General features: G+C 36.0%; 1 protein-coding gene across 3 annotated transcripts in view; it reads left to right on the top strand.

Moving 5' to 3' along the window:
• cyth1b (cytohesin 1b) overlaps positions 1-19,300 on the top strand; it is a 227,293-nt gene that overhangs the window by 196,967 nt on the left and 11,026 nt on the right. For 2 of the 3 annotated variants that reach the window (XM_059948430.1, XM_059948429.1), the window contains exons 5-9: positions 780-898; positions 2,295-2,375; positions 5,155-5,267; positions 6,121-6,269; positions 6,638-6,750. In XM_059948430.1, the coding sequence (XP_059804413.1) occupies positions 780-898; positions 2,295-2,375; positions 5,155-5,267; positions 6,121-6,269; positions 6,638-6,750 (575 nt within the window). The remainder of the gene's footprint in view (positions 1-779; positions 899-2,294; positions 2,376-5,154; positions 5,268-6,120; positions 6,270-6,637; positions 6,751-19,300) is intronic. The other variant, XM_059948428.1, reaches the window with a different exon arrangement.

Raw genomic sequence — 19,300 nt, 5'->3', positions numbered from 1 at the left:
CTCTGAATGCATGACACATCAAACCTTGAGGTTGATGTGCTACAGCAGCAGACTACCATGAACATACACTCAGTGGCCACTATATTGGGTGTAGGAGGTACCTAATAAAGTGGACACTGCATGTAAACTCTGATCATAGAAAATAAAAATCTAAAATTAAAACAGAAGATGCCGGAGCCACTCAGCAGGTCAGGCAGCATCAGTGGAAAAAGAAGCAGGTATTTTCTTTGCAGCAATTTTCCATGGTTTACACTGGATTATTTTTAAAGCTACAAAACATTAAGTATTTGGTGCAGTAATATCATAACACCATATCATAATGCTTGTGATTGCATATCATTCCTGATTTAAAAACCCACAATTAACCTGAATTTATAACAGAATACTTTATTTTTGGTCTTTTGATCTATATAACAGTACATTTAAAAAGCACATTACTGACAAAAGGTTCACACCAATTTCTTGCAGCACATTTTTATTAAACAAATGATACAGTGCAAATTAGTTTAAAAATTAATCTGTTTTCATATCTGTACATTCTGTTTGATATTTGTGAAAGGTTTTAAATTCTAAATTTTTGTGAGCCTTGAAGCTGATTTTTAATCTAAGTCTCTTGATTGTATCACATCTATTCATTCTCTTGCAAAAACGTTGCACCCTCTTCCTCTACTGGACTGTATTTTATTGTGCCCATGGTAATGTGATTGGTTAAAATAAACCACTGATATTTATTGTCTTTAAAAGCTTCAATTGAATTTCAAGTGTATTCTTTGCTACAGGGAATTCAATTTCTGATTGAAAATGAGCTGTTAAAGAATACTCGAGAGGATATTGCGCAGTTTCTGTACAAAGGAGAGGGACTAAACAAGACTGCAATTGGGGATTACCTAGGAGAGAGGTAATATTGGTTATGGTTTATTAATTTTTGACTCGGTGTATTTTGTAACAACTAATCTATTTTCCACTCCAAACTAAATCTGTATCAGCCTGTTTCCAGTCTTCATAATCTTCTTCAAAAGTCTTCACTATTTTTTTTATTCTGAGTCTCTTTCTCCAAAATCTATTATTTGGCTTGATGCCTATCTTATGCCCATGTGACATACACAGAGCTAATTTATTTATGTATGGATTACTACACACGTTAATACTCTGATTAAAAGGTCCCATTTTAACTGAAAGTAGCAGCAGGTTGCATACTAACCCACTAACACACGTGTGTCAGTTGTCACTTGTCATTGTCTCAATCAGGCTTCTAGCCCATTAGACTGGGCTAGAGTCGGGAGATGATTTCTTAATGCAGATTGCAATTCCATGGTATATCATGCACACAATTTGGAACCTTCACTGGTGCGACTCCACCTGTGTGACATTATAAAGGCTCATAAAAGATGCTGCTGGAAACTCTTTAGAAACAAAAGGCAGGAAGGTTTCAATGGTTCATAGGAAAAATATTACTTTAAATAAATCCACAATAATCAAAGTTCAAAATTCAAAGTCAATTTATTATCAAAGTACGTATGTTACTATATACTACCCTGAGATTAGTTTTCTTGTGAGCATTCTCAGTACAACAAAGAATTACAATAAAATAAAATCGGTGGAAAAATTACACACAAACCAAAGATGGACAAACAAACAATGCACAAAGGGTAAACTACAAACACAAAAAAAAACTGATAATAAATAGTACCGAGAACATGAGTTGTAGAGTCCTTGAAAGTAAGTCCATAACTTGTGGAAACCGTTCAGTGTTGCTGTGAGTGAAGTTATCCATGCTGGTTTAGAAGCTTGCTGATTGAAGGGTAACAATGATGGTTGAACCTGGTGGTGTAGTACCTAAGGCTTCCGTACCTCCCCCTCTGAAGACAGCAGTGCGAAGAGAACATGACCTGGATGGTGAGGTTCCTTGATGATGGATGCTGCTTTCTTTTGCCAGCCCTCCTTGAGGATGTGGTCAGTGGTTTATTGGTGAATAACTCAATGGTCAGTAATTTTTGAGTGCTTGCCACTATTGGGAGGCCTCCACAGTATTGTGTCCTCCATCTGACTCTCTGCATAGAAGAGCCCAATTTCCAACTATGAGAGGAGTAGCATTCCACTTTAAAGTAACAGCAGCTCACATATTAATTGCAAATAAAACTGAAGCCTCAAAATGGCTGTTGCCTCGCAGATGTAATGCTGAGAGTTTTTGGTCTGATCACATGAAGGACAATATTATTTCATTGCGCTATTATTCTAAGTGACGTAAAAATGTAACATATCTTCTGTAAAAGTTGCATTCTGACCTCTTACAGGGATGAATTCAATGTCAAAGTTCTTCATGCATTTGTGGAGCTTCATGAATTCACAGACTTAAATCTGGTGCAGGCTTTGCGGTAAGAATGATTAGTAATGAAATGTAAAAAAAAAGATATTAGCATTTAAGCTGCCTAGCAGTGTTTGTCATGTTTTTTTTTCAATCCTCAAGTAATTTGCAGATATTTTGCTCATCAATAGTGGCCTGCTGTCTAGGAAGTGACAGTGGGCTAATTATAAGATTAAAATAGGTGGTAAGTTTATCAAATGAATGTTTAGTCCAAACCCTTTACAGAAGTTAAAATCAATCTTAAAATATTCTTAATTGTGTTATTCAATTGCATGTTACACACCTCTAAATAAATGTAATTAATTAACAACTCAGTTAGCTGTTGTCAATAAATGGAGTTTTTATGCAAAATCCTGTATAGCTGTTTAAAATCGTGTTCCAGTTAATTGTGACACGACAGGGCCAGTATATTTTGCTGTAATTGTTGCTGTCCCAATTAGCCAGAGTTTCATGGAAATAGTTAAAAAGGTATATATTTTAAAAAAAGATTCACCTGAGTACAGTAACAAATTATGTACTTAAATGAAATGCGGAACAAATTGGAGCACTACCAATGTTACCACTGTATTATAAAACTGTTCCTAGTAATAATAAGTTCCTAATAGTTATCAATGGAGAAATTCAACCAGTATGTGCTACTGTTCTTTTATTGATTGTAAATGAACAAGAACTACACGGGCACCTAGTACAGATAATGGACTGACTTCATACAATGCTTTTGATGATTGCATCCTCCAAACCTTTATTTTCATTGTAATATACAAGATGATTGTTGATACCTTGGTTTTTTGTTGTTCCTAACTTGCTGAAGTATTGAAATCATTTTATTTTCACTTTCAGCCATTTCTGGCATCTCCAAGCCTGAATGCTTGGAACCGCAGTGAGCAAAACAGTTCTGAATTGTCTCACTGTTTATTTCTCACTAAATATCAATGACAGAAATCACTGCTTTTTGAACACAAACACACGCAACTGACACTATTTAAAAATTGTTGGCTCTAAGCAGAGTTTAGTGTCTAATGGCTACACGAGTGCAACACGACTAGTTAGAAGCTGTTTGGCAACAGTCTCCCATCCCAGTTAAGTGGCATGGTGTCTGAAATAAACAAAGGGAATCCCAGCTATTTTCTTGATTAGATTTTGTTTTTTAATGGTTGTCCCTAATAAGTGGCTGCATCAGTTAACCAAAATCTGCTGTACATAAATTGCTGGGTGTAGATGGAGCCAGATATTGTTACGAAAGCTGACTATCTTTTAACCAAAAGCACTACATTAGTTTGATCTATCATTTCAGTATTCTAATAGGTTCACCACAGTATCAGAATGAAACTGTACTGGCTCGATTTTATTATGATTATGTGATTATATTATGTGGTTGTGGTTAATATAGTAGTATGTGGTAGAAACGGAATGCACAAAGAAGATCGATGCACAATTTGGGTTGCATAATCCTGCACCAATAGATTGGTACAGAAATCCAAAATTTTATCATTTTGGGAGACATCATTGTGCTTTTAACACGGAAGGAGATTAGTTTGGATTGTTTGGTATTAAATGCCTTAATCGGTTTCATGCTGCATTTAGAGAAAGTGGAGAGGGATAAATAAGTTAGCCGTGATGTAAGTACAGAGCAGACCTGATGGGCCAAATGGCCTAATTCTGCTCCTGTGTCTTGTGTTCTAATAGTTTAAGCAACCTCCAAGTTCCTTAGTTGAAGTTGGAAGTTCCCATTGTGTGAAGAATGACACTAGTTACCTAACTAGTTTAGGCTGCAGATAAGCTATTGAACAAGTAGGTCATGTATTCCTGTTGATGACTGAATTGTTCCAGTTTCATACTCATTTATGTCAACTTGTCAGGTTAGATCTCTAAATCTTATCCAGTAATGCCTGTTTGAAATACATCAATGCTTAGATCTGTTGAATACACAATTTATCACCTCACTGTTGCCCCACCCCCCAAATGCCTGAAGGAATATCAGTCTGAAAATGCAGTATAGGGTAAGCAGGGTAGGTCAGGTAATGTAGTGAGGCAGATAATTGACCTTCTGATCAATTTTGTTTGATCTTGATCTCCGCTGTTGGTTGTGTGGCAATTGCACAGCCAACTGTTTGCTCCATTTCCTCTGTATCCAAAAGACATGCAGGTTGGTAGATTAATTGCCCATTTTAAATTGCCCCCAGTGTGTAGGTGAGGTGTAGAATCTGGATGCAGTTGGCATAAACGTGGGGGGAAGAGGTTACAGGGAAAATTATTAAAGGGATTGCCAGCACAGACATTATGGGCTGAAAAGTCTCACTCCATAATGTATGAAAATATGTTGCCCACAGTATGAAACATCTGTGAAATTCCTGCACAACTTGGAGCAGAATGTAATAGAGTTCAGGTTGCTCGACTAGTGTACGCTTCAATGTTCTGTTTATTTTCATTTAAATGCTCCTTCAATATATCATTAGAGTAAAATGCAATGATAGATTGTACAAAATGTATGTAGTATGTATGAAATAAGATGAACAATTTCCCAATGAGATAGATATAAAAATTTGTCTTGTATAACTAAAAAATATTTTGAATAAACAGATTTTCTCTTAGCTTTAGAGGCCACTCCAGTGCCATTACTAGATAAGTAATATACCACCTTGTATTCTGAAATATGCCACTCATTATCCTCATAAAAATGTTGGTGTTAATACAGTGATGCATGTTGGTTCTATCTTGTGACTAAAATTTAGAATCTATATTCTGAATATTAGCAATTTACTCTTTTTAAACTGATATAAAAATATCAGGCAATTTTTGTGGAGCTTCCGGTTACCTGGAGAGGCGCAGAAGATTGACCGAATGATGGAAGCTTTTGCACAGAGATATTGTCATTGTAATCCTGGAGTCTTTCAATCCACTGGTAAGCCTTGTATGATTTAGTCATTTAATTCAATGATAAAATGTTTTGAGCTAAAATAATAAGGAACTATTTAGTTTTTTCAATAGAGCTCGAGAGTAAATATTTGAATATTGTGTTGGTTAAACTAATTTGATTTCTCAAAGTTCAAAGTAAACTTATTTATCAAAGTACATATATGTCACTATATACTACCCTGAGCTTAATTTTCTTGCGGACATTCATAGTGAATAGGATCTCAATAGAGTCAATAAAAAGACCGCACATAAGTGAAAAAATGCCCATGACAGATAATGGACAAATATCGAGAACACAAGTTGTAGAGCCCTTAAAAGTGATTCCAGAGGTTGTGAAATCATTTCAGTGTTGGGGCAAGTGAAGTTAAGCCCTTTGGCTCAAGAGCTTGATGGTTGAAGGATTAACTGTTCCTGAACCTGGTAGTGTGGGAGGTGAGGCTCTATGCCTCTTTCCTGATGGTAGCAGTGAGAAGAGAGCATAGTGGGAGGAGGGGGCCCTTGATGATGGGTGCTCCTTAATGTGCTCAATGGTGATGCTGTATATTGAAATTGACACGGAAGGGGGCAGTGTCAGTAGTTCCTCGAGAGAACAGTGGCAGAGTGACATATGGAGATGTTTCTTTCAAAAACAATTCATTTATTTTACCAATTTGAATAACATTTTAATTTTAGCAAATTTTGCATAAACATATTAGAGTCCTTGTAGAACACGACACCACAAAAAGAATCCCTTTGGCCCTTCTAGTCCATACTGAAATATTAATCTACCTAATTATATTATTTATATTAATATGTATTTTTAATTTAAGTACAAAACTGAAGTCCAGTTTTCTTTGCAGATACCTGCTATGTGTTATCTTTTGCGATTATCATGCTGAATACTAGTCTACATAATCCAAATGTTAAGGATAAACCCAGTGTGGAGAGGTTCATTCTGATGAACAGAGGAATAAATGATGGTGGTGACTTACCTGAAGAACTACTACGTGTGAGCATCACAATTTATTGCTGTGTTTGTATGATAGAGGCAACATTGAATAATGTACAGTACCGTTCAAAAGTACTTAGGCCCATATGTATAGCTAAGACTTTTGCACAGTACTGTATTTGTCAACATGGAGTGGAGAGCAAGTTTGTAAATTGACTGTTCATGAGATCAGAGTTACTTTTCTGACCTTACAATTAAGACTTGCAACATTTGGTCCACAATAACTTTGTGGCAGTTTAACTAAGTAATCCATGATGGCTGGAACTTGAAAATTCACAGACTTACAAATAAGAAAAAGGTTTTATTTTATATTTGATCCGCATTATATTTATTAATAAAATGTAACTAATTCCTATGTTTGTTAACAGAATCTATATGAAAGTATTAAGAACGAACCGTTCAAAATTCCAGAAGATGATGGCAATGACTTGACCCACACATTCTTCAATCCAGATCGAGAGGGCTGGCTCCTCAAACTAGGTTAGTTAACTCGGTTTAGTTTCAGGTGGTCTCCCATCTTGGGAATTATAATTATTTTCACTACAATAAGTCAGTTGAGTTTTATAGTGTGAAACATTAATAGTGCATTTTTGTGAAAACAGCTTTAAGACAATAAATTATATTGAAGAATGGTACTGAATTCTTTTAAGTATTGGAACTTAAATGTAAAAGCAAGTCAGAATATATAGAAGTTAGTGGTGTTTAAGGATATATGAACGCTATAAACATTGTCTTAAATTTTCTATATAATTCTGAAATGTTATTATAATTCAACCTGACCATTTTAAACCATAAGACATAGGAGCAGAATTAGGCCATTTGGCCCATTGAGACTGCTCTGCCATTCCATCATGGCTGATTTATTATCCCTCTCAACTCCATCCTCCTGCCTTCTCCCTGTAACCCAAGGGTTACCACTTCTTTTTAATGCCATGGACCCCTACCATTCACTGAGGGGTCCGTGGATCCCAGGTTGGTAACCCCGGTTACGAATTACAAAGCTATCAACCTCCACTTTAAATATACACAGTGAATCATAGCCAAATCTCAACATACTTCAAACAAAAATTTAATAATGTACTTAAAATGCCTTTTGTATTAAGCCCCATTTCATTAAATGAAAAACAATTAGTGATTTATAAATGTTCTTTCTAATAATTTTGATGAGTTTAGGATTATTCATATCAATCATGTTAAAAGACGTATGCAAAGTATTCAGTCTATCATGAATGCAATTCAAGGAATTTTCTTTGGTGGATTCTTATGGATTTTTCATTCCAGCTTCCAAAATAATATATTAATACCTTTTTATGTGACAATCTGATTTAATATTTACAGCTAATAATTTTAGTAGATAAGTGGTTTGAAAGAATTATGGTAGCAAAAGGATTGCTATAACCAACTGAAATATTGATTGTTGTTGCAAATATAAAATTGTAATAATTCTAAAATAGAATGCCATTGCATTTTACTTCCAATTTTTTAAAAACATTGCTGTACATTTTATCATTTGCCTGTAACCAGAATTGAAGTGTATTGTATAAAATTACAATGTATGGCTTTAAAATGAGAATGATGTGCTCTGGATTAAAATATATACACCTTAATCCTCCCTACCTGGAATTAACCTTCACATTCCACAGTGCCACTGGAGGTTGACGAGTGTGTTAAAAGGAATTTAAAGTCAAATTTATAAGCTAATTGATTCTTCCCTTTATTTAACAAATGCTAAGAATCCAATTATATTGCACATTTTTAGCAGTTGAAGGTCTAGGGCTTCAACCATTAAAACCTGCAGATCAATTTTGTTTTGAAATTTTCTGAACAGTAATTATCCTTCATTCTTCAGAATGCATTGACATTCATTACAAGCCATTTCTATCTGCATTGTTCTTCCTCCATGCAATGTCCATTGCTGCTTAATCTCATTGTTAATCAAATACATCCTGTGCTACGGATACCACCAAAATGGTCCTAACATTGTATGCATTGAAAAATTATTTAATTATTCACAATAATCAATTATTAAGCCGCAGGTTTGTCAGGATGAGCATATTTACAAAAAAAGTTGTCTTAGTTGAAATACATTTGCACATTTTCAAAATGTCACGTAATTAATTGAGGGTTTGAAATGTCATTTTCTCCATTAAATGGAAGTTTTGCATAATGTATTCTTCCAATTTATCTAAAAAATGAAGCAAAGAGCTGAGTGAATCATTGCTTGTTGCATTTTTTTATTACTCGGAACTCTGATTTAATGAAGGTATTAGTCTATTAAATAAGGATATACTACTGACTGTGTTATAACAGCACACAGTGGAAAGCTGTGCTAACACAAAGTGATTTCTGTTAATATCACATCTAATAATTAATGTTTAAAACTTTCAATTATTGCAAGCATCCAATCACCTTTGAGTATACCATCAGACCATAATTATTTGGAATAATTTCCACAATTCTGGTTTAGAATTAAAATGGGTTATTCTGATTCTAAAGTCATTTACCCTTTGCAGGAGTAACTACTCGTGTTGCTTACACTAAGCATGTAATAGTAGCTGTTTGTTTTATTCCCTCTCTGAAATTTGGGCCCACTAAATTCAGAAGCACAATGCAATGCAAAGCTATTACTTTCTTGTGTATTTAGTGCCAGTGACATGATGTAAATTTCTCCCCCATAGATTTAAAGCAATGCATGATTTGAATTAATGATAAGATCTAGCTATGTAAATTGGAGCTCCAACATCTGGGTTCTATAAATTGTAGCCATTAATGCACTATACACCTGAGAACTATTTCATTCCATAATAATCATTCCTGTGTGTCTATATATCACAGATTTATGATGCAGTTTTAATCTTTTCATTTTTATATGCAGATATGAGTGAATTGGAATTCATTAAAAAAACTTAGAAGGGTGGGATTGATTTGTATAGTGGGTTAATATGTAAGCTATTAATTTTCTGTACCTAGATTTGATTCTAAACTGTACTTCAAGGTGAGAACTGTGAAAATCCACATTGCCTTTGTTTTTAAAAAAAAATAGAATTTGAAGCTATATTGAGATTAAGCACCATTGATTAAGTGAAGAAGAAAATCAGCCTGTGAATTATTTGCTTCCAGTCATTGGTTATTGCCAATAATTTATCCAACTTAAATTTAACAGAACTGTCTCCATCAGTAAAACAAATTATTATCCAAATATCTGAAAGTTAAGCTGTGAGCATAATCATTCAGTAGAAAATTAAAAATCAAATATTAGATATCTAATATCTATCCCCATTGAGGCCAATCTTCATTATTTAAAAAAAAGTTTATGATTGACACCTGTAAAGCTCTAAATTGCTCTGAATAAAGTAATTTGTATTTTAGATTTAAAGGTTTAATATAAGACATAGGAGCAGAATTAGGCTCTTCGTCCCATTGAGTCTGCTCCACCATTCCATCATGGTTGATTTATTAGTCCTCACAACCTCATTCTCCTACCTTCTCCCTGTAACCTTTGACACTCTGACTAATCAAGAACCTATCAACCTCCACTTTAAATGTACCCAATGACTTGGCCTTCACAGCCATCTGTGGCAATGAATTCCACATATTCACCCCCTCTGGCTAAAGAAATTCCTGCTCATCTGTTCTTAAGGAACATCCTTATATTCTGAGGCTGTGCCCTCTGATCCTAGACTCCCACACTATTGAAAACATTATCTTCGTGTCCACTCTATCTAGGCCTTTCAATATTTGGTAGGTTTCAATGCAACCCCCTTCTTCTTCCTAAACTCCAGTGAATACAGACCCAGAGCCATCAAACGTTCCTCATTTGTTAACTTTTTTTATTGCTATTCTTGTGAACCTCCTCTGGCCCCTCCCCTTCCCTAATACCAGCATATCCTTTCTTATATTCTTACAGATTTCCTTTTCTACCTTTCAATGAAGTATTAACAGGATAATTAGTTTTTTTAATACTAAGTATAAATTATCTCATGTTCATTATAATAAATTAATTTAGAACACATGGTCAAAATCCTAAGTTGAAAGAAATGATTAGAATTATATTTATATTATTTTAAATTATTTTAAATTTGAAGGAATACTAAATAAAATGAAAGTTGTAGTTCATTTAGTGGCCTGAGTCCAGTGAGTTCCAGCCTTCAGAAAGTTGAGCACAAAAATGTTTAATGTCCAAGAAACGCTGCTTTTTATGTGGAAAATTAAGCCAATGCCAGTCAGTTAGGGTGGTCATAATTGAAATAATGCAGTATTTGGAAGAGCAACAGAGAATTAGCCCTAGTGTCCTGGTGAACATGTATAGTGTATTTAAATAAATAAATTATTATCTCATTTCTATGTGCAAATTGGCTGCTACATTACAACAATGACTATGCTACAAAAAGCTCTTTATGATCTGTAAAGCATTTTGGGATGTACATAGATTGTGAACGATGTTTCATGTATGCCAGTCTCCATGATATTGTTGCATAAAGGCATAATGCCAGAGTTTCCACACACAACTGCTGCCATGCCTGTGCATGTGCAGCCAAGCATTCAAAGACTGGACTTAACCTTCCTTAAGGTTCAGAAAATCTGAATCTGTCAGCTTTCTTGTTCATGGACCTCATATAGCATCCAGTGGTGGAACCAAGTCTTGCTGAAATTGTCAACTTTTGCACAGTACTGTATTTGCCAACATGGAGTAGAGAGTGAGTCACAATCTGGCAGGAGCAAAGGATGTTGGGAATGGTGAGGGAGGAGAACGGCAGGAGAGGTGGTGGAGGAGCAGTGCCAAGTGTGGGGGTATGGGTGCAGCCAACTCCCTTCCCCTTTTCCCTATCATGATTCCTCTCTCTCTGCCCTTTTCCTGCACTCTCAGTCCACAATAGAGATGCATATCAAAATCAGTTCTATCATCACTCATATACATCATGAATTTTTTTTTTGTGACAGCAGTACTGTGCAGTACATAAAACTGTTACAGTACTGTGCAAGAGTCTTACACTCCCTCATTGTATATAGGTGCCAAAGACCTTTCTAGACTCTTTGGGATATGAGTGGTTAAGTCATTTGGTGCAGGATACTTAGCCTCTGGCCTGTTATTGTGACCACAGTATTATGCGGTTGTCCAATTGGCTTTCAGGTCTATATTGACACTTAAGGTTTTAGTAGTGGAGAACCAAGCAATGGTAGTTTCAGTAACTTTCAGAGAGAGATGTTTAGACTCTCTATCACTGAGCCTGCTTTTTGGAAATGGTCTCTGTCTGGAATTTTTGTGGTGTAATGTCATTTGCAACATACCAAACTTGTCTGGATACAGTCTAGGTCATGCAGTATTTGGGATAGTCTGCTTCGTTTACTGAGGAGAAGTGAATAGAATTTAGCAGTGTACAATGATTAGGTAACATCACTACTTCTGATTCGATGGAAGAAGTTTCACTGATGAAGCAGCTGTGGATAGTAGGGCCAAAGACTGTTTGGCATGTTTTCCCTTCATGGCCATTGTCTTTAGCTTTGGAGCTTCTTGATGCCAAAGATGATCAAATGCTGCCATGAAATCAAAGACATTTGCATTCATCTCTGGAACCAAGTTTGGTTCAAGATTGTGGGGAGAATTGGTGTGGTTGGTCCTGGTGAAACCCAAGCAGGATATTGGTGAATCACAAACACAGGAAAGTGTGCAGATGCTGGAATCCAAAGTAACACACGTAAAATGCTGGAGGGATTCAGCAGGTCAGACAGCATGTATGGAAAAGAGTAAACGGTCAATGTTTCAGGCCAAGGCCCTTCTTCAGGGGTATTAGTGAGTAAGTGCTCAGTACAGCACTGTTGATGACCACCATTTGGCCAGGGATTGACATGAGACTGATTGGGGCAGTAAATAGTTAGCTGGATTGGTCTTGCTCTGCTTTCTAAAGTACAGGACATATACAGACAATTTTCCATGTTATTGAACAGAAACCCATTTTGTAATTTCACTGGAACTGATTTGCTAGAGGTACGTTGTTATGGAATAAAAGTCTTTAAATTCAGGTATAGAGTCATTTATTTTTCACATTACACAGAAACATACAGTGAAATGCATAATTTGCATTAACAACCAGGGCTGGGATAATGGCTGGTTCTTTAGGCTTGACTACATGCAGTGCTTCAAGTCACTTGATATCACGGAGTGAATTAAATTGGCTGTAGACTGCTTTTTGTTATAATTGGATCTTGGAAGGAGGTACTTTTGCAAAAACTGGTTAAGAATATTTCAGCCTTGCCATTTCATACTGGGCACCACTGTCACTGAGGATGAGAATTCTCTGGTGCTTCTTCCTCTCATTAACTGTTTAGTTCACCATGTCCAACTAGAACTGAGAGGCTTGCAGAGCTTTGATCAGTTCCATTGGTCATGAGATTGCTAAGCACTGTTTAGTGCTTGATGATTAGCATTCGTTCCAATCCCTTGTGGTTGCTTCATTAGGTTGGCACCTCAGCTTCAGGTAATGCTGGCACTGCTCCCCCATTGATATGGGTTTGATCACAGAATTTGGTCATCAGAGTAGAGTGAAGGATATGCTGGATCATGAGGTTACATATTATGCTACTGCTGGTGATTTATAGTTCCTCAAGAATGCTAGGTTTTAACATGCTGAATTGTTTGCGAGTCTATGCCATATTAGAATGATTGGAATCACAATTAGGCAATTAAGATGCAGAAGAGAATAGCAGGCTGATGTTTGACTTATTTGTGGGACAGTTCTTTCAGTTTGAACACCAGTCCCCTGGATTTTGTATTCAAATTTTAGAGACCTTGTCAATGCCTAATAGCAAACAGTGTAGGCCACATAATGCAAACAGTAGTATCTAATCCATCAACACGCACAAAGTGCCAGAGGAACTCAGCAGGTCAGGTAGTTTTATGGGGGGGAAATTGTTCATTTCCCACCATTGATTCTATCTGACCTGCTGAGTTCCTCCAGTATTTTGAGTGTGTTGCTCAAGATTTCCAGCTTCTACAGAATCTCTTTTATATCCCTAAGTCATCAATCACATTATAAACAATTCACTGTATGGAAACATGCAATATATTAGAGCTATAGTACCTATATCCTTCCTAGGTTGGGCAAGTGGGGAGAAAACTGCTCAGAATGAAATTCTGCTTCCCCTCCCACTGACTTGGGAGTATTTGATGTTCATGCAACTTGACAAATGCTAAAGACGGTATATTCCATCATTCTCCACAGTTACATCCTTTATCTGATTCACACGAAACTCCTACCAGAAAAAGAAGATCCACTATTTTGTGTATAAATATCATATAAATTTTCAAAACAATTCCATTGTGTAAATATTGAATATTATTTTAATATTATTTCCGTTGTGGAGGATTGAAAGTCCAAGCAGTTTCAGCTAATCATAAACCCAAGAGATTCTGCAGATATGCTGGAGAATCCAGGGCAACACATATAAAATACTGGAGGAACTCAGCAGGTCAGGCAGCCTCTATGGAGAGGAATAAATAGACGATGTTTTGAGCCAAGTTCCTTCATCAGGACAGGTTTATTTATTTCTATTGATGTGGTCTGACCTACTGAGTTCCTCCAGCATTTCCTCCAGCCCATGGCCCCACCACCAATTTGTTAACGCTAGTCGGAACTCGAACAATGCCCTCCGGGGCACCAACAGCCACCCCACCCAACGCACATGCAGAGATATGGATTTATGCTAGAAATCTGTACTTAATTGTGTGACTAGATATAGATTGTAAAGTAAGTAGCTTGTACACAATTTGGAGTCGAAATATGAAGCACACCACCAAAGTTTTACGGAGAATTGCAGTTTCTTTTTGGAGTATTTATAACCTTTTGAAAGGCCGTACTGCATCTTGGTATAGTACTATTCATTGTAAAAGAGAGAGATTAGATCTCTCATTAAGTATACTGTTTAATACATTGTTAATAACAACAATTTCAACTTAATATTGCTTGTTGGTTGCTCTCACTTAAATGAAACAGTTAAATGATCTTGCAGGTATATTGATGCACAGCAGTGTGACATTTGTGGTATGGGTTAATTCTCATAACTAAGGCCTAAATGAAAGATTTTGTACAGACTATCTTGAAATCTGAGTTAGTTTCGATGTTACAGCACAGTTTTAAATTTTGTACACGCAAAATATTTTGTTATAATTTTGACAGATTTGAATGATTTCATTTTTACCTATGTTGAAAATTCTGTTTATTCACTTTAACCCTTTGAGCGATCCAGTTTGCAGTTTTGCATTCACTGGCACGTGAATTTATTTTACAGAGTATTAAAAGACAGAAATGCACCCCAGAATACAGTTGTGACTCAGTAATCTGACATTTACATTGAATCAATTACATTTGAGACTATTAAGTAAATGATATCTACAAAGAAAGTGGACATGAAAATGAATACAATTTATGTTTTCCTTTAACATTTACTTTAATTGTCTGATAAAGATGAACAAGTTGTTGGTACCCAATTTGAAATCTGTATTAGCATGGATTCAATCTCAAATCAGTATCTACATAGAGAATTTTCATTTTTATATTAAGAGATATCATTGGGATGAAATTAACTTAAATTTCTTAATGTGGTGGTTAAAAGAACGTTTGTAAAGGTTGTGTTGGCCAATTTTTTTTCACTGCCATATTGTATTGACTCATGGTGGCTTAATTTCACTTTGGTTGTCATAAGCCTATGTACTGTACTGTATCTCCTTCGATCTTTGAGTGATTTAGATCATTGAGAGGTCCAGAAGGATAAGAAGCTAATTTGGTTGCTGGATTAACTGTGAAGTAGATTGAACATGTAGGGAAAAATCTCAGACTCTACTGAGGTGAAGGATAATTTAGAATATTTCTTCAGGAAAGACTATAAATTATGAAATACTCTAACCTGGACCTTGCCATAACTAGTGATATTATCTGTTAATTACTTACCTTTAGAACATTTTAAAAATCTTTTAAAGTGAATTCTCAGCGCTGAGTTTCATATAAGTGCTTTTCTTTTCATGTGTGAAATAGCAATGTTGGAATTGTCAGAGTTTTGGGGGAAAAAAGCAGCAAATAATATTGAGTTTGAAATGTTTCAAAGTTATTTGAAAAAATACAGGTTTTCAGAATACTTCATTACAGTTCAAATACAAAAATAGAGGCAAAAGAAATTGTAAAAAGCTCTCATTTTAAAGCAAAGTCGGTTTATCAAGTCACTTCTGCAATTCTAGTACTCAAAGGGTTAATTTATAAAATTAATTTTGTTTTTCTTTTTAATTTTCTTTCCTTCCCGTTTGGTTGTTACATGACTGGCCCTCTTTCATTATACACACAGGAGGTATGTACCACACTGACATGTAGCTAATTGTGCCCAGGGTGCTGCTGGTCTCTGTCTTACAGCTGGTGGTAGAGGTGTGCTGCTTTCATTAGCGGGTGTTTGTTAGCTCTTTGCTACATGTGAGCTTAAAGTAGCAGTACAATGGCTCTCTCTTAAATACATAAATGTAAATATAAACTTAAAGCAGAAATTGATATGCTAATTGGTCTCAAAGTAGATTATCCAAAATAATGTTGTGTTATATATATTATTTTTAAGTTCAAGACTAATATTGAGTTAGCTTTATTTGTTAAAGAATTACTATATTATTTACCTTGGAACCAAACATTTCTGTAGCAAACTTATTAATATTGATATCATCAGAAAAAAAGTTTGTAGAAACATTTTGCATTTAACAGTTTTCCACTGTACTGCTGCTTTGCTTTCTTTGGTGATCAATCTGTGGCCTTTGTCCTACAGGGACAGTTGCTTTTGCAGTGTCCTACTGATTTTCATATCCTAAATGTTCACAAGTAAGTGGAAATCCTGGTGCTTGCAGTGGTAAAGGTAAATGGGACGTCTTGCAAGTGTGATTGAAAGCTAAAGCTTGACTCTTGAAATTTTAACAAAAAAATTAATACAGTGAAATGTGAAATTTGTGTTTGTTCCATTTACCTTTGAATGAATAATGTAAAAATTAGGACAAACGAAAGTTTCCAGTGAGTTAAAAGTAACTTTGAAGAAATATTTTTTCATGTTTTCAAATTTTGTTAGCTGTAGATAATTTTTAAATTATTTAGTTGCCAGAACTCATTGTGTCATTTCTTCAAAATTGGTTATTTTTCTATAATTTCAGTTGTTCAGGTAGTTAATGTTATCATCTTCATAATTTGATCCATATACCATTCTGATGGGCATGTATTGTCATAATTTCAATGTCACTAGGTTAATATCCTGAAGTTCCATACCTAACACCATTACCAAATCACTTTCACCCAAAGGATTGCAGCAGGTCAAAGGGAAAGTATGCCATCACCTTAACAGTGCTAATAGATAAAGGCAATTAGTCCACATCCCACCCTACTCCCTCCAGTCCAGCCACATCCCAAAAGCAGCAAAGGTTTATGAAGCACATGCACTCAGTAACAACTTTATTAGGTACAGGATTGGAACGCAGTGTGCTCTTCTGCTGTTGTCGCCCATCCTCTTCAAGGTTCAATATGTTGTGCATTCAGAGATGCTCTTCTACGCGCCATTCTTGTTACGGATGGTTATGTGAGGTACTGTTGCCTTCCTGTCAGGCCAGTCTGGCCAGTCTCTTCTGATCTGTCTCATTAACAAAGTGTTTTCACCCACAGAATTGCTGCTCACTGGATATATTTTCTGTTTCTTGCACCACTCTGTAAACTCTAGAGACTGTTATGTGCAACAATCCCATGAGATCAGCAGTTTCTGAGATATTCAAACCATCCCATCTGGTACCAACAATAATTTCATGGTCAAAGTCACTTAGATCACATTTCCTCCCTATTCTGATGTTTGGTCTGAACAACAACCAAACCTCTTGACCACATCAGCATGTTTTTATGCATTGAGTTGCTGCCATGTGATTGGCTGATTAGATAATCACATTAACGACTAGGTGTGCAGGTGTACCTAATAAAGTGCCCACTGAGTGTATGTGGTAAAAGCAGAGGAATGGGACTAATTGCCTGGCTCCTGCAAAAAGCAGGCAAAGGCCCATTGAATTAAACAATCTCCATGTTGTATGATTAAGTTGCATTTGAAAACACGGAATTAAAAATTAAAATGTAATTTGGTCTTGTTTTGAATTTAACTGCATGATTTTTAATTATGTAGAAGAAGACCTCATTAATAATTTTCTTTTGTTCTTGATTTTTCCCCCCAGTTTATTGATCAACATTACTGAATGCTTTATATTATATTCAGTTACAATGAAGTAACTTCATAATGTGAAACATGTTCCCTAACAGTTTCTGATTTATCTGTTTTGATAGTAATTATTCCAAATGATAAGAAAATCCTGTTTTTTAGTTCTAATTTCGGATTTAAAAATTGCAGTAATTTTCTTTGATAGTTGATACATATTTTTCATTCCTGCTGTAGAAGCTCTTGAGCCACGTCACTGGAGTGGCCCAGTAATGACATCATTAATAAATATACCTTTTTCTGAATGATCTTATGCAGTAGGCATGGCTGTTAACTGCCCTGGAAATCAGTCTCATGCCTCTGGATTCCTACAATGCCATGCCAACAAATGAATTACAATTAATTTGATTTAGTTCCATTTCCTAGACCATGGATGTGTTACATTTAATTTTGTAAAATATTGTGCATGCAATACTCAGTGCCATTGTAGACATTATTAAATACTCATTCACTAGCAAATTTGAAATATTTTTCCCATTACCTTTTAAAATCTTGCACAGTTTGATATAGCCAGACAGTGGTGTAGTGGCATCCACACCAGACTTCAAGACGGGTGGTCTCGGGTTTGAATCCAGCTGGCTCCTTGCATGCTGGGTTGAACGTCGAGCTAACAATTCGGCCTCATAAAAAACAGACCAATGCTAAAATAAAAATGGCAAGGTTGCTGCCCAATGCATCACAAGGTGCAGAGAGAAACAAAACAGTTTAATATGTTACAAAAGTGCAATAGTTATAAACACCTATGTATATATTCACAAGTTACTGCTCAGATTCCATATTTTCTCTTCTGCAAAATCACTGATGAAAATTTGAGTATTGCAGAGAAGTATTTAGATCATAAAGACATAGGAGCAGAATCGGACTATTTGGTCCATCAAGCCTGCCCTGCCATTTCATCATGCCTGATTTATTATCCATCTCAACCCCATTCTCCTGGCTTCTCCTCATAACCTTTGGCACCCTTACTAATCACGAACATATCAAATTCCACTTTAAACATTTCCAGTGATGTGGCCTCCACTGCCATCTGTGGCAGTGAATTCCACAGATTCACCACCCTCTGGCAAAAGAAATTCATCCTCATCTCTGTTCTAAAGGAACATACCAGGATAAATATCCATACTTACTGTGTTTTTTGGTCTCTCCCAAACCAATCATCTTCCCTCAATCACTCCCTTCCAACTCTTTCCCCACCCATTTGCTTTCATGTCCCCTGATTCCATCTGCCTGTCAACCACATACTTAACAAACACAGAATTCTATTTCCTCCCCAGTCATTCCATCTGCCCGTCACCCCTTCCCTACCTGATTCCTCTTGTCACCTTACTTATTAGACACCAGAATCTATAGTTCTTTGTTGACTCCATGTATTACCCCCACACTTGCCAACCCCCCCCCCCCCCCAAGCTGGCTGTATCTGCCCATCAGTCCCCCTCCTCACTCAGTTCAATCTATCACTTGTCTGCTCTTGCCTCACAATTTCCTCTACCTCTTTATACGGTCTATTTTCCCTCTATACGCAGTCCTGATGTGGGGTTTTAACTCAAAACAGCAACCATCTCTCTGCTTTCAGAGATGCTGCCTGGCCTGCTGATTTTCTCCAGCAGACTGTTCTTTTTATTTTGCTCCTTATCCCATTGACATCAATCTCATGTGTCTCCATTATTCACTGAAATGAACTGATGACTGTGTAATATTTGTGATTTCTATACAACACCGTGATGTATTTCAGTAACACTATGTAAATACAAAGTTATGAGAAACAG

This window comes from Hypanus sabinus, chromosome 23 (genome assembly GCF_030144855.1).
Source record: "Hypanus sabinus isolate sHypSab1 chromosome 23, sHypSab1.hap1, whole genome shotgun sequence".
Classification (NCBI taxonomy): domain Eukaryota; kingdom Metazoa; phylum Chordata; class Chondrichthyes; order Myliobatiformes; family Dasyatidae; genus Hypanus; species Hypanus sabinus.
This window is presented reverse-complemented; position numbering and strand designations above follow the sequence as displayed.